The sequence below is a fragment of the Parambassis ranga genome, chromosome 17, assembly GCF_900634625.1.
Source record: "Parambassis ranga chromosome 17, fParRan2.1, whole genome shotgun sequence".
Classification (NCBI taxonomy): domain Eukaryota; kingdom Metazoa; phylum Chordata; class Actinopteri; family Ambassidae; genus Parambassis; species Parambassis ranga.
Window position 1 is genome coordinate 17,275,386 of NC_041037.1, and position 16,217 is coordinate 17,291,602.

General features: G+C 40.3%; 1 protein-coding gene across 1 annotated transcript in view; it reads right to left on the reverse strand.

The window, feature by feature from the left end:
• astn1 (astrotactin 1) overlaps positions 1-16,217 on the reverse strand; it is a 305,771-nt gene that overhangs the window by 168,141 nt on the left and 121,413 nt on the right. Inside the window, exon 13 of the mRNA XM_028427538.1 lies at positions 1,698-1,864. Within this exon, the coding sequence (XP_028283339.1) occupies positions 1,698-1,864 (167 nt within the window). The remainder of the gene's footprint in view (positions 1-1,697; positions 1,865-16,217) is intronic.

Below are 16,217 nucleotides of genomic sequence, written 5' to 3' on the forward strand. Positions count from 1 at the left end.
TAACCATCCTTTTTTTTTAACCAATGAAATGATTTAAAGTACTAGGGGCAGCGATGTTAGCTAACATCCACCGTAAGTTACTTTGTAGGCATCCATTGTAAATTGTCTGCTAATCTGACATAGCATAGCATTTACTAAGCTAAAACTAGGACAACCACACGTCTCTGCATGCTTATGCTGAGGATAATATTGTAATCCATAGTCAGTTGTTGTAGTCACACTGCAGCAATAATGCATAACAACGTAAGCTGCAAATGTTTGTTGGAATCCTGTACATTTTGTTACATACAGTTAAACATGTTTTTTGATATTTCTGGTTAAGTCAGTTGAATTTTTCTGTAGGTTTTTTATTATTTCTGTAAAAAACATCGAGTTTTGCTGTGTGTCAAATTGAAGCTGCCGAGTGCCATCCACATCATGGCCTTCAATCTGCTAAAAAGAAACTCAACAGCAGCCTGGTACAATATATGAACTGAAAGGTCCAAAGCTGCACATTGGCACCATTAATAGATCGATATTTTACTCTGACAGCATCCTCCATCATGATCTAATTCTCTTCCACATCCTGTTAATCTAAAGGACAACTTACAGTTTGCTACCTGCACTGTAAAGGGACTCAGTCACTGTCACTTATTTTGTATGAAGGACTGGTCTGATATGAAGAAAACAAAGCTCGCCCTTCACGCCCTCTTATCCGACCAATGACTTTGTGTTGATCCTATCAACAAAAACAACTATTATACTGATAAATAGTTCCTCAGTACAACTAGGAAGGCAGAGATTGAGTCCCTCATTGAACCTATATAAAAATCCAAAGTCTCTCTTTTCCCTACACATTACACTAAGTGATTCATTTCAATTTTTGTACAGTTCATATACGCTCTGCTTGTTTTACAAAGGTGACAAGGTTACTTTTTAAGCAAAATCCTTCCTGTCAAACGTGTTTAAATGTATGAAATATTTAGAGCAGTCTGAGTGACTCTTTAAGAGCAGCCAGAGGCAGATCTGATTCAGGTGCCGTTACAGTCAACACCTCTGCAATGAAAAAGATTTTTCACTCTAAAAATAAATTAACCCACTGCCATTTGATTTGTAAATATGAGATTGTCAGTGTTTCCACTATGCAGTGCCTGTAGTGACCCACAGTGTGTGTTCAGCTCCTATGTATGGTTTTCAATACACCCATCCTAACATGGCTTTCGTCATTTTCCCATATATAAAAATTAATTAAAACTTAATCATCAAAGTTTTGTGCGCGCCCCACTGCTTGCTACCACCAGGGGGAAGGCCCAGACTGTCAAAGAGGAAGTGGACTCCACAACTTAGAACAGAGAGGGGGTTGAAAAGTGTTTCTCAGGGATAGTCTTGGATGTGATTCTTATATGTATGTATTATAAATGAACATTAATATGCTTCTACTTTAGATCAGATCTGCTTGCTTAATGTCCTATCTCTCAGATAATGTAGCATTATGTTACAAAAAAGCTGCATGGTTGCTTACAATAAATGTAAAGCATGCCATTAGCCCGCTAGCTCTAATGTAAAATTCAGTCAAATTCAGCCCACAACTGAGATTTGCGGATGGTTTGTATAGGCTGTAAAACCGCATGACAACCGCAATGATGACAAGACCAAATATGACTGGGTGATGAAATCTAGTAATTTAAATATAAACCACCGAATGTGCTCTTTCTTACCCACAGAACATCTGGATGTTGTAGAGTGTCGGGTCATCCTCCAGAGGCGCCAGCTGCTGGAGGCACAGCTGCTCACATCCTCCATTGAAACCATCAGAGCAGTCGATGCCAATGCGGTGGTCGTAGCACCCGGTCCCATCCTTCATGGGGCTTAGCCCTGGCGGACACTGTGGACGAAACAGTCTTTTAAATGACTGATGTTAGCAATTACCATCTTTTTTTTTGTTTTTTTAAAGTCGTTTAGGGACAATTTCTTAGATTTGCCTAAACCGCAAGAAGCTGCCACATTAACACTAATCCCAGATGGGACAGGTAAACAGACCCCATAACATCTGTGCCACAGAATGCAAACAGTCAGATTTCTGTTCCCATTAGTGCAGCCTATGTGAGCACTGAGTCTACTGAGTAAAGCTGCAAATAGCAAGATGTTTCAGAGAAAATTACCATATTATCAGCCCTAAATAACAGGATGAGGCTACAACAGATGGACCAACGGCTACTGGTGAAACAAAACTGTACTAATTGGAGTTTGAAAAACTGTCATTGTGAAAATGTGCTTCTGAGCATTGGAATAGCATGGCAGAAATGGAAAACACAATTTAATCAATAATGGAAATGCCATTAGTTTATGGCCAGCTCTTCAGTCATAAAGTGCTGTAGTCTATTTAATATTAGGACATATGCTGGGAGCAGATCGGGGCCAACACCCAAGAGGGAGATCTGACTCATTATTAGCCCCTGATGAAGTATAGTGAGGTAATTAAGTACACTGATGCTAACAGAGTCCCACAAGGTTTGTCAGTTTTAACTGTGATAATAAAACCCCAAAAATATGTGAAGAAATTGGAAGAGGAATTGCATAGGTGACAGCGTGGTTAAGGATCAAACCTGAATCAGAGTAAAGAAGAAAAAAGGGAACATCCAGCAGTCGCATTTATACACAAGGATGAGGTGTGAGGTTGTGCCACATTAGGTGGAAGAGAGTCCATAATTTCTAAAGTAACCCTGGGTTTTATGACCATGAATATATATTACTGTCATGTGCGACACTGAACATCAGAATTTTTGCACTAAATGTTTGCCAAATAAAAATAAATTATGTGTTAAGGCCATTGTTTCATCATGTTTACTTTATAGCACTTACATATATATTCGACTTAAGCCTCGACTTAATAGATCAAAACAACACAAAGGACAAGACAAATGTGTCAGGCTACATCTCTGTACAGCCACCCTTATTTTGTATTTTATTTTTGCTAATAACATACATACTTGCTCAACCAAATATGAAAGAATTTGCCCATTAATCACCACATCTGGGATTGATGAAGGAATGGAATCGATTTAAAACTTTCAACTCTATAGAACTTTAGACAACTGTGCAGGGATTCTTTCTTTATACAACTCACCCATTTTAATTATTTAAATAACATAACCACTTTGACTGACAGGTGTGTCTCGATTCACTGAGAGCTTCCCACTTCTTGTCTGTTAAGACAGACCAGTCTCTGCCAAGATGGCAACAGCCAGAGCCTCCAACACAAAAAAAAAACGGGTGACAGCACGGAAGGTAAGCCAATCCATAATTACATCCCACGAGTACCATCACATAAAAAGTGCACAGAGTTTGAGTCGTTTGAATTCTGCAGAATCTTGTATCCAAACAAATGACAGCCTTTAAAATTGTTGAAATATTTTTCCTAAGCAGAAGTGTCAGGGTATTGGTACCACTAGGAGAAAAATGAGATCATCAACATTATGCCTATGAAGATTCTCCAACTAAAGTGGATGACCAGTCATTGTAGTCCCAAGATTGACGATATTACAGTCAAACCAATCATGTAGTCTAATAAACAAAACCCCCCTCTCAAGCTATAGCTGTGAAACTGCAGTGTCTCAATGGCAGAATACTGCATTGGCCCCTGGTTCGAACCTTCACACTTCCTGCATAATGAAATTTTTCATACAGTTTTATATTGTGCACATTTCAAAGGAAAGCTTTCGCACAGTGCTCCCGTGTGATTATTTACTAAGGCACAGGTAAAAACAAGAGTGGCGATGAAATGCCAGACAATCTGTAATGATGGATTTTTTTAAAGATTCTTGTTCTGCTGAGAGAGATGAGGCAATACTGCAGCTTTAAATTCCAATTTCCATACAGCAAAGAGACAAGGGCCGTCTTCATATTTGATCAGGGAAATGAAATTCTTCGGTTTAGCAGGAAGAAATTAATAAAAGGACCGTAAATACGAAGTTTTACAGAGCCACGACAACTTCTTAATTGAAATGCAGTCTGCGCTGTGGTGAATTTACAAAAGAGCAGCGAGACCTGACTTCACCCCCGGTTCCCTCCTTCCACCGCCTTGCTCAGTATTTCCCAAGCAATTTTTTTCACAGACCTGTCAAGCCGAATTCACATTATGTTTTCTGTCAGCCATTACTTCAAAGGAAACTTTGATGGAGTGCATTTTAACAAGGCACCCCTGCCTTCACAACAGTGACTAGGCAGTTGGTTTCCTCTAAGCACGGAAGGATCAGTGCTGGCTCATTTTATTATGTAGGCCTACGTATTTATCACAGGGTCCAGATGGCTCATTTGGCTAATTAAGCTCACATTGTGAGGCTACTTCAGATTTTTCTAGGGATACAGTATATTTTTCTTGTAGCGTGAGTTGTTTGAGGGAATGGACAAAACAGAACCAAACCACGAGATTATTGGTGTGGTTGTGAATACTCTTTTTGTTTGGATTATTCAAACCCATCAAGTACGGAAAATGCATAACAGATGTATCCATTTATGTTTAGTTTTGATGTAATATGACTGTTATATAATGTGCAATAGTACCTGTGCACAGCAGGGCCACATGCTGAATGAGTGGTCCCTGGACTTGCTCCCTGAATAAACCGATATTGATTTTGTCACCCTCCGAGCGCCCATTGTGACAAATGATTTATTACGTGTAATGCAAGCAGCACATGAGACATTGAATCTCCTAACACATCTGTAGCACAGAGTCTTTAAATCATTGGAACTCACTGCAGTCAATGGATGTGTGGATATGTGGAGCAGGCGGAGAGGAATCTGTATTGATGGGTCGCTGCACCGCAGCTTGCCAACCTCAGATAGCTCTGCTTATTGACTGCCATAATAGGCTTCCGACACACCGTAACAGCGATAACTCTGGGCCACTGTCCAGCTATCTGTAGGATAATAATCATTAAGAATATGCGCTTGCTGGAGTCTTTGTCTGTGGATTGTTATCACTTGAGATTTTGACAAATCTGGTCTATAATCCTGGCTAAATCATTGATAATCCTCTGCATAAAACCACTCCCCATATGAAGAGTCCCACAAATCCTTGGAAATTTTATCTGATTAATAAGTTCTTTTGGTTGTTTTGTGTGGAGCAAACCATGAATGATAGGAACACACTTAAGGACTCAGTGTGATTGGCATAACAAGGAAATAATCCAGATTAACAGTTAAAAGGTTTAGGAGAAAGTTAGGTTATTTATTGACATAGAAGAATGCAATGTTTGTGTTTGTGCAGTCTCATCTCGAAAATGATGCGACATATCTGAGCTATGGATAATTAGGTCTCACTTAGAATATGCTGTCTAATGACAACTTTTGAAAAGGTTAAGAACCTCTCAGTGGACTTAACAATGACCACATCCGCTTGGGTTAATAAAAGGATGAACTTTTTAAATCCTGCCTCCATCTTTCTAAAATATGTAAAAAAAATCAAGTCACTTCTGTGGTGGCAACTTTTCAAAACCAGAAAGCTTCAATATTATTCCTTTCCGGGGTTCTTTATTGGGCCCAGCTGTGGATTTTCACCCTCCAAATTGCAGGGCAGACATTCACTTACAAAGCCTTTAAAGTAACAGACCCCTAAAATATAAGATGGCAAAGAGTAGCCTCCGCCGGGGAATCAAATGAATACACTTCATCATGTTGGTGCTTGTTACAGCTCAGTGGTACAAAGGTTAGCAATGTGTTGACATTTACATTATATATCTGCAACTAACTGGAAAAGGCCATTTTTCTTCTCCAAAAGACGTGCAGGTCACTCGATAATGACTGTCCACTGACCACTAACAAAAAGGGTTTTTTTTGTAGGCAAAGTAATCAGCATTTATCTTAGATCATTTAATAAGCAGACAGTGAGTGAGAGCGCTGTCTGGGGCCTGCTGGAGAAGAAGTCAGCAGCGTAAAGCCTGCTCTGGAAAACCCCTTGAACCACCATGCCTTTTAATCCTGTTTCTTAATGGAGATAAATTCCTGCAGTGCTTTTGAGGCTTAAGGGAATCAGCACTGTGCAATTGCCAAACAGCAACAAATCCCTATGAGAGGACTTGGATAAGCTGTGCACTTTTCAAAATTTGTCTGATAGGCAAAATGGTGCAAAAGAACAATGACGGAGGACTTAAACAACAAGTTCTGTGTCAGAAAAGCACGAATAACTCTCACAAAAGAATTAATTAGCTGTTTGTTGTTTCCTATATTAATTTATTTCCCATTCATTTATTGAAGCATTTGTGTTGTGCATGTTGTCATATTTCTGATAAAGACATGACATGTCAGCCATGTAACATTCAAACTGTGGAAAGGTCAGATGAAAAGTAGCCCTAGGGGCTTTAACTGTATAGCACTCTGTTGTTATATTCATATAACGTGTGCCTGCGAGGCTTTGACTGTTTGCTTTACCTAATTTAGACAGTAGCGTAAAATGACGGGTTATTCATTCAGACGCCCGAAGCAACCTATGCTCATGCTAACCTAACAAAGACTTCGAGTGGATATGACAATGATGACTGTTGCCAGCAGCGAATAGGGAAGTTGTAAGGTATTGTTAAGGCCTAAGCTCTAAGTGATGTCTTACAAGGACATGTAAAGGCAGGAGAGAGGATGTTTTGACTGACCGGGTCTGAAAGCCTGCCACAGTAATGTCCACCCACTGATTCCACAATATCATAAGTGCACCTTTTCACTCTTTAAGAGCAGTTCTGTTGAAGAACATGGGTGAAGAATGGAGGAAGAGGATGAATGACGTGTTCATGCACCTGGACAACGGTTATGTGAAGCATACTAAGGCCTTTAAACTAAGGGTGGATGATCATGTGGGTTTCTTTTGGTGGAATCTAATCACAATTTCTTTGATATATGTGATCTTATTTTATATCTTATTTTGTTGTTTGATCACCTCTTTATTATCACAGATGACTGAGCAGTTTCAAAAATCTACATATTGCTGTATGACTGATTATAAAGGATATCTCCAGGGACACAACATGTACAATGAGGCCGTCATAATAAACCTGTTATAGGTTTACATAAAGCATATTGACTGAAACTTCAAATAGAGAACAGGGGTGATGCATTCCTCAGAAACTTAAAAGGCCTTTTTCCTGCACTGTAGAGACAAAAAAAAGGCCCACAGGAGTCTTTACAGTGAAACTTATCTGCTCTGTTAAAGAATCACGTTTTGTAGCCTGAAACATTATTCCAACGTTTCCACTTTCCTTTCATGTTTCCTAATAGAGAAAGTTGTCTTGAGAGACTTTTTCATACTGTGTGATTAGATAAGCAGCGTGTGTCAGAGGTCAGCGGGTCCCAGAGTGCCCGGCTCCTCATCCCATTCTCCTGTGGATATTATGGTGAGTAAGTTTAGTGCAGAAAAATATGGACATTAAATAACCCCTCTGAACTTCTTCACAGGAAAGTGCAAAAAGCAAAATATGGGCACGCTGCAAGCAAAGACTTTGTCTGAATAGAGATACCATGTTTTCTGACCCCTGTGTTTTCATGTTCTGACTGTTGGAAACTGATCGTCCATTGTCAAGATAACAAGATCATATTTTAATCTGTTGTGTTTTCTAAAGATCTAACAACTGGTGTGAAACTGCAGTCAACTAATGTCCACAAAGAAGTCTAAGATATTTACTCAACTTTTTCAGTTGCAAACAAGGTTCTCACTTGTGCTGAAAACTTTCCATGTTAACATAAAAAGGAGCTTGTTACTGTGAGCAGAATTTCTAACAAAAGAAAAAGCCACATACATACATATTACTTTTAAATAAGCAAGCATTATTTATACTGTGCTGAAAGTGTCTGCTGAAGTCTGACTTGAGGTTTGAAGTTTCCTCAACTAATGAGATGGTGTTGCTTTTTTTTTTTTTTCTCCTTCTGTTTTCAGACCCGCTTTGGTCTATAAGGCACCAGACTTTTCATCAGGATTATCTGAGGTTAGAAAGTCAATGTCAAGTGCAGGTCACCAATTGCTACCTGAGACACATAACAGCAGTGATAGACACCGGAAAAACCAGCCGCGGAATTTCACGGCTTCCCGTCTAACACTTCAGGCAGCAACTATTAAATACTGTTTAGATTTCAGATTTTTGTTGATGTCTCAACACAGTTGTGTGCTCTCTTTCAATTCCACAATTTTTCAGTTCACTAAATGATTGATCTAAGACTATCTTCTGTTCAAGTTTAGGTTTCAGCCTTGTTAAATGTAGTATTAAGGACAACATGTTTAATCGAGCAGGGAGTCTCCACAGCTGCTCCCATCTATTTGTTACAGTTGACTTTTAACTTTCTCTAAAACACATCTGATTGACAATGTGCCTTTCCTTAAAGCATCTTTGTGTTTTATCATTATATAGACACCCCTACTGCCATGTACTGATGTTTGTCATGTATGTTGTACCTTGACTGAAAAGCCACAGTATAAGCCTCTTACCTGAGTGTTAGTATGATAATAATAAAGTCAAATGAATTTGAACTGAATGTCACAACAGCACCTAAAAGCCTAAAATTGTCTCAAAATGCACCTAATAATCTGGTGCACCTTATGTATGGGTTGAGTACCTGACACAGGAATGTAATACGTACACTACGTATCTATGCACACCATGGGGGATGAGACGTCAGCTTTCACTGTTGCCATGGTAATGGACAGAAACTTCCACCTATGGTCATTTTTGAGAGGAAGACGCAGCCAAAAGAAACGTTTACAGCAGGAGTCATCGTTAAGGCCAATCTAAAGGGCTGGATGGCTGAGGAGAAAATAAGACAGTGGCTCAGGGAGGTTTATGTAAAGAGGCCGGATGGTTTTTTCACGCATCACCGTCCCTGCTGACCTGCGACTCCATGCGTGCCCATCTCAGTAGATGAATAAACCTGGGAGGGTTAACAAAAGAACTCCAACCGCTGGACATCTGCGTAAACAGGGCATTTAAAGTAAAGTTGCGAGCTCAAATGAGACAAAAATAACAGTCATTTCGCATGAGGCTAATGACAGTACTTACCTCCTTAATTCAGTATTTCACTAGTCTCCTGTAAAGTTAATTTATTTTTTTTTCGTTTGTCATTGTATAGTCTGAACGACCGAAAGATGTGTGTGTGTGTCTGTGTATGGATCAGGAAAGTACTAGCTCTTTAGCAGATGCCCCTATTGACCTTCTCAGTCCGAACACACAGACCCCCACATAAATCCAATGACCTGAGGAGAGAAAACATCAGTAGTGACAATCTGATGCGTTCCTACCCCTCTTTAAGGCTGAGGTCTAGCTATATCTCTGCCAAGTATAGACTCCACTCAACACTGTTTAGTGTCCCAAAGTGTGATCCCAGTCAAGATTGGTTTTTGCTGCCTAAGGGGAACAGGGCCAATACAAAGTGGAGAGAGGATGCATTTCAGCCAGCAGCTACAGTGTGATGCTGTTTTGAATTATTATTAAAAAAAGCACCTACCTGGTCACAGGTATCAAGTCTAACAGTGGGCTGTATATGATGTTGTTGTTATCATGCGTACTTCATATTGAGTGATTTTCAGACTCATCATGGTGACAGTCTTTGCAGGCTTTGTTGATGGATGACATTAAACTGGCATTGAGTTGTAGTGAGTAGTAAATTAACTTAATTTAATCATTAAGTCTTTTTTTGTTTAGTAAAAAGCTCCAGTAAGTCTTTGTCACACAAAGGCCCTTAATGTTGCTCTGTGTGATAGTACACCAGCTGTCATTTATGGGGAGAAGCAGATAAATGTCCCAAAAGCTGTATGGACAGAGTGATATTTTTGTTATTTCACTGTGGGTGTTTTGTGTCAGGCATTATCACATCATAAGCATACTTAAATCTGCTAATGTCCCCCCTTTACATTACATAACAGACGTAAACGAATAACTGATGAGTCTCTGGAAAGGCTGCAAAAATGTCACTGCACTAGAAAAATGTCCCGTTCCCCTGTTTTTTGTTGAATGGCTAATTATGTACACAAAGGGCAGAGTTTGGAGAGATTGAAACTGATTCAGCAACAGCAAGGCGTGTTATCCATACAGGCGACAAAATCCACTGGGTGGTGGTGAAAGTATGAGAATTTTATCAAACGCATGTTTCTACATAAGAAACTCTCTTTTCATATTCAACTAAAAGTCCAATCAACCGACAGCACTGGTGTGTTTTTAATGCTTCACTTAGCCATTGTGCTCAATTGGCAGTTTTAGCTGAAAACCTGAGACCAGTCAGGACCTCCTATGTGCATGTGCGGAGTGGGGAGGAGGTTTGGCTGTTTATATGCAGACATTCAGTAGCTTTAGGTGACGGAAAGAGACAGAGACAAATATTAAGACAACACATATAAATCAGTTGGTATAGGGAAAGTTACTCTGATGGATTTTGTAGCAACTGCATGCTTCACAATGAGGAAGAAAAGAACGATCACAAACAGTAGACTTCTCTTATTATTTGTACTCGCCTCAACAAAAAGTTATTAGTGACAGGTTTGGCTCTGAAATACATCTAAACATATAATAAATTATTATAAATAATGATCAATAAACTAATGCTACACTGAATATTCTACATATAATAAATATAGTTTTTCTTTACAACTGCTATAAATAAGCCTATCCCAACTGACATGAGAACAGACAGAACTCAGTTTGAGTGTTTCCACATCTGGCTGGCTCCCAAACTATCTGTGACATCAGTAAACTGAGATTTAAGGTAAGTACACAGACCAATACCTCATTCTCTCAGCTAATTGTGAGAATGGCCTTCTCATGTCTGCACAGTCACACTAACTGAAAAGTATTTTTAAGTTTCTATTCACATGAACTAAAACAAAAACAGAACATTATCTCAACAAATGTGGTCAAACCATTGAGGCTATTTCTTCTCTGTAAACAAAACACTTGCTCTGACTTTTATATGCTTAAAATGACTGAATGCTCAGTAACTAGTAGTAATATTCTTTCTGCACTGTGTAACTCAGCATCACACCACCTTTCCATTCTAATGACAGAGTGTGGCTGGTGATACACACTTGGAATGAAAACACATTATAATTAGTTATTCACAATACCATCTGCCTCTGCTGCGACCCCTTAATTAATCACAAGTTTTTGCAAGAGTCAAGGATTATTTTTGGTCTTAAACAGCCAGTCGCACACACTTTGTGATGTGAGGATGGCTGTATAGTTGTTTCAGGAAAAAAAAATAGCTCATTAGATCATTGTTGATCTTAGCATGCTCTGACAACAGAGAATTAGCTTTCATTATAGACTATACATAAAGATGGATGACATGATGGCTCCCCAGCAGTGAGGCTAAACATCACAATTGCCCTCCTGGTGGCTGGATGCAGCTTGGATCATACACCGCACCACCCTGCATTAGCAGAAGTAGTCTATGGCTTGCGTGCATTAGCTTAAACAGTGGCTTTTGGTCTGGACTGAACAAGCCCACTCTCTTGCATGTATTTATTTTCATAGGCTTCTAGTAAATAAAGTTGGTAATTTAATGTGTTCTCATTGAGGTATGACGAGGTTGCTAAAATGTTTCAAATGAACCACAGGCACAGATGTCTCAGTTTTTCACCTGAACTTAAATCATTGTTGGATTATGTAAAACAAATTTGTGATCATTCTGATGGCAGTTTCTCTTTATAATGTCTCACTGAACTGTCAAACGAATATTGAAAATAATTTATTCTGTCCTTTTGCTTTTCTGCTATCATATTCCTTTCCTTATTTTGCTCATGTTTTCGTCTATACGTAGTCAGAGAATTCCTTTACAATAAAGTAGATACAACATAACAGCTGCTAAACCAGAACTAATAATGTCCAACAGTCCTTGTCTAGCTTGCTCTCTCTCTCTCTCTTACTCACACACACACACACACACACACACATTTCGTGGGCTGTTTGGATGACACCCAGCAATTCTCATCATTCCATCTTGGTGGCAATCTGTTCTGTCAACAGCATCCTTGTTTTCCACCATTTTGCAGGGGAGACAAGTGACAAGACGAAGCTAATTAATCTCACAATCATTCTGTGATTATTACACTCTCACTTCCACGGGCGCTGCATGCTGCCTCTCCCCAGGAGTGCAATATATCTGTGAGACGAAGGGGGCCGGTCAGCCCAGACCGCCAGCTCTCAGTGAAATCTCTCACACAAGGAACGATATTAAACGCAGACAGAACAGCTACTGGCAGCACAGACTCAGACAAGGTGTTAATTGATTAGGGTGGAATCAGAGCTCTGGGGCCCAGCCAGTTTACCACCCTGATTAGATGGATGAGAGGCTCATTTATAAGTTCAACAGTCACAAGATAATTACCAAAGCACACAGTAATATATGCAATGGCAGCTGGGAGCGGTGCTGCGCTGTGATGGACAGCAATGGGGTGTGTGTGTGTGTGTGCGTCTGCGTGTATGAAGATCAATAGCTTTGCTGGCTAGCAATGATGCTAATAGGTGGTTGTGAAAAATGGGGTAATAATGGCATGTCTCATTCAGACAGAATACCAATCAATTCCTGAACTGTGATTCTCAAAGCAAAACAAAATCTGACAACAGTCAAAAACTGGACGTCTTACCAAATTAAACGCCAGCTGCATCACAAATCCAGAAAAAAAGCCTTCCTTAACTCACCTGCATCTTCTTATCTCCTTCGTGATTGATAATTGTGTACATTTGGGGCCGGATTTACATAAATAAAAGTGCTGGGTAAATTTGCGCTGCCTCTTTCATTCAATTTGTGCTCGCAATCTGTGTGTAATTAGCATCTGATTTACCAAGGCAGCAGCAGCAGCAGCAGCAGCGCCTGGGACCAACATCCAGGCAGGTCCAGCAAGCGAAGGAGAGCTGAGACGATGCAGCTAAGCAGCAGGATAGAAACAGGTAATAGAGAGCTGCTACACCAAAATACTTATGAAGGAAGTAACACAACATTTTACACTGGCAAAAAGTTTTAAAAGAAAAGTGTGCAAGCAGTATATCTAGCAGAAGGCATGCCTTCCCGTAATACTGGTAATAGACTAGAGTTCAGGTCCCCTCTGTCATCGTTGTTAAAATAAATGTCCCATCATTTTACATTAATGAATATATTTCTTCATTACAGTGATAGAAATAACCTCTCTGGCATTATATTTCCCAGTGCACTTCACAGTGATGGGAACCTGGCAGACTGGTTCTATGTGATAATTAAAGTGCCCAATATAATTTATATCACTAACAGGACACTAATTACACAGTTCAACTGGCGCTTTTTCATGAAATACACAACGTTTGAACAAGTAAGATGTGATTTGTTGAAAGTTATTTTTGAAAGCTGCTTAACTTAATCCCAAACTAAAACATGTTGATGAAGATTCTCAGTCATCCAGGTCATCATACGTAGAGAAGGTTGAAGCAAGGCGTCTGGACTTGTAGAGTTTTCTAGAAGACGTTTCGCTGCTCATCCAAGCAGCTTCATCAGTTCTAACTGTTTGGTGGGGAAACATGGTTTATATGTGGTTACAGACCTCAGTGGGTGGGTCTGGGTAAAACTTAAAAAACTTAAAAAACAATAGCACTAAATGTTCCCATACTTACCTGTGATGTTCTGGCTGACTGGGCCAGGTGTGTCTAACGACTGGCTAACGACTATGAAACTGCCGGAGGGGGACTGGTTGACAGCCCTTTGTTCTTACTGTGAGTATGTGCAAACTTCCTGGGAATGGATGGAATCACTGCATTGTATGTGGTAGAAAGATGATGTCTGAGGCCACCACCTCTGTTAAGGGAAGGTTTTTCCAGCTTAACATAGATGGCTTCCTTGACTCCTCTTTCATACCACCTTTCCTCTCTGTCTAAAATGTGAACATTGTTGTCCTCAAAGGAGTGTCCTTTGTCTTTGAGGTGGAGGTGAACAGCTGAGTCTTGTCCTGAGGAGGTGGCTCTCCTGTGCTGAGCCATTCTTCTGTGGAGTGGTTGTTTAGTTTCTCCAATGTACAGATCAGAACATTCCTCACTGCACTGGACTGCATATATCACATTACTGTGTTTCTCCCTGGGAATCTTATCCTTCGGGTGAACCAGTCTCTGTCTCAGTGTTGTCATAGGTTTGAAATGGACCGGGATGTCATGGTTGTTGAAGATCCTGCGGAGTTTCTCTGATACTCCTGACACATATGGAATGGAGATGTTCTTTCTCCGCCTGGTGTTGTCCTTCTTCTTGTTGTTGGGGGGTCTTGTTTTTGTGGCTTTGATGAGTGCCCACTTCGGGTAGCCACATGTTTGCAGGGCCTTCCTGATGTGGTGTTGCTCCTTCTTCTTTCCCTCTGAGCTGGTGGGTACAGTTTGTGCTCTGTGCTGCAGGGTCCTGATGACTCCCAGTTTGTGTTCCAGTGGGTGGTGTGAATCAAACAACAGATACTGGTCCGTGTGTGTGGGTTTCCTGTACACTTCCACATTGAGGCTCCTGTCCTCCTCAATGTGTACTGTGCAGTCCAAGAAGGCCAGATTGTTGTCCTTAGTGTCCTCGCGAGTGAACTTGATGTTGTTATCCACTGCGTTGATGTGTTCTGTGAACCGTTCCACTTCGTTGGTCTTGATTTTAACCCAGGTGTCATCCACATATCTAAACCAGTGGGTGGGGGTGGTTCCAGGATAGGAACTCAGGGCTCTTCTCTCCACTTCTTCCATGTAGAGGTTGGCCACAATAGGAGACACAGGTGATCCCATCGCACAGCCGTGCTTCTGTCTGTAAAAGTTCCCATTGTACTGGAAATAAGTGGTGGTCAGGCAGAGGTCCAGCAGGTCACAGATGTGGTCTGGCGTTAGGTTGGTTCTCTCCTTGAGTGTGCTGTCTTGTGTGAGGCACGTCCTTACCATCTCTGTGGCTTCTGATGTAGGGATGCAGGTGAACAAGGAGGTGACATCAAATGAGACCATGGTGTCATCTGGGTCCATTTGGATCTTCTCCACCTTGTTCACAAAGTCCTGAGAGTTGTGAATGTGATGTGGTGTGTCACCTACCAGTGGTGTCAGGAGTTCAGCCAAGTGCTTAGCCACGTTGTATGTGACTGAGTTTGTGCTGCTGACGATGGGTCTGAGGGGGACTCCTTCCTTGTGTATCTTGGGGAGTCCATACAGGCGTGGAGTGGCTTCCCCCGGATACAGTCGAAAGTAGAGCTTGCGGTTGATGATTTGGTCCTTCTCCAGTTTTTGTAGGTAGCTGACTAGTTTCTTCTTGTAGTTTCCGGTGGGGTCCCTCTTCAGTGTCTCATATGTGGCTGTGTCACTGAGGAGATCTGTCACTTTGGCGTGGTAGTCCTGTGTGTTGAGCACCACTGTGCATCTTCCTTTGTCTGCTGATAAGATGGTAATGTCCCGGTCCTTTTGTAGTGCAATCAGGGCCTTCCTTTCATCACTGGAGAGGTTGGATGGCGGTGCTTTAGCAGTGGAGAGTGTGGATGTGGATTAATCCCAAACTAAAAGTTGCAAACTTTAATACTGCCAGGGTTCGCTTCCTGTCTGATGTGTCCTTCTGTAAATCAAGAAGTTTCTTAGCTTCACTCCTGTCAAATGACACTATTTGTTATGAAAGTCACCAATTTTTGATGAAATTCTGTGAAGATGCACCGAAGAACCACTGGAAATTCAATCATTCATCCTGTTTCTACCTATGAAAGGTGTAATTTAGGCAATTTCCTTTATAAAAAAAAAAAAAAAAAAGCATTTCAATCCAGTTTCTGGGATTGCTAGGAAGGGAAAGTACTATTCAATGCCTAAAGCACAAAACACCTTAGAAAAATGTATGTGTAGAAAAATTCTTAAATTCTTAAGAAAAAGTAAAAAAAAATACTATATGCTATATATTAAGTATACCCAATATATAAAACACTATTCTTTGGACTATATTGCTAATATGTATTGTATTGTAACAGATACCAAAAAGGTATTGGTTCCTAATGAAAATAGGAAAATCCTGCAGATAGAAGGTTTTACGCTTTAGCCATTGCATTGTTATATAAACTACGTTGTTCTTATGTTTATTCACATTGCATGTGGGAACAGTTTTATTCACTAAAAACAGTGAAACTTACTTTGTTCCACATAAAATACATTTTCATCTTAGCATGTTTTCAGATCCCTGAAAATCCTTCATCTCATAATCACTTTTCCCATCTCGTCTTACATACTGTCCTACTCAACAGCTACCGAAGTGTGAAATCGCAGATT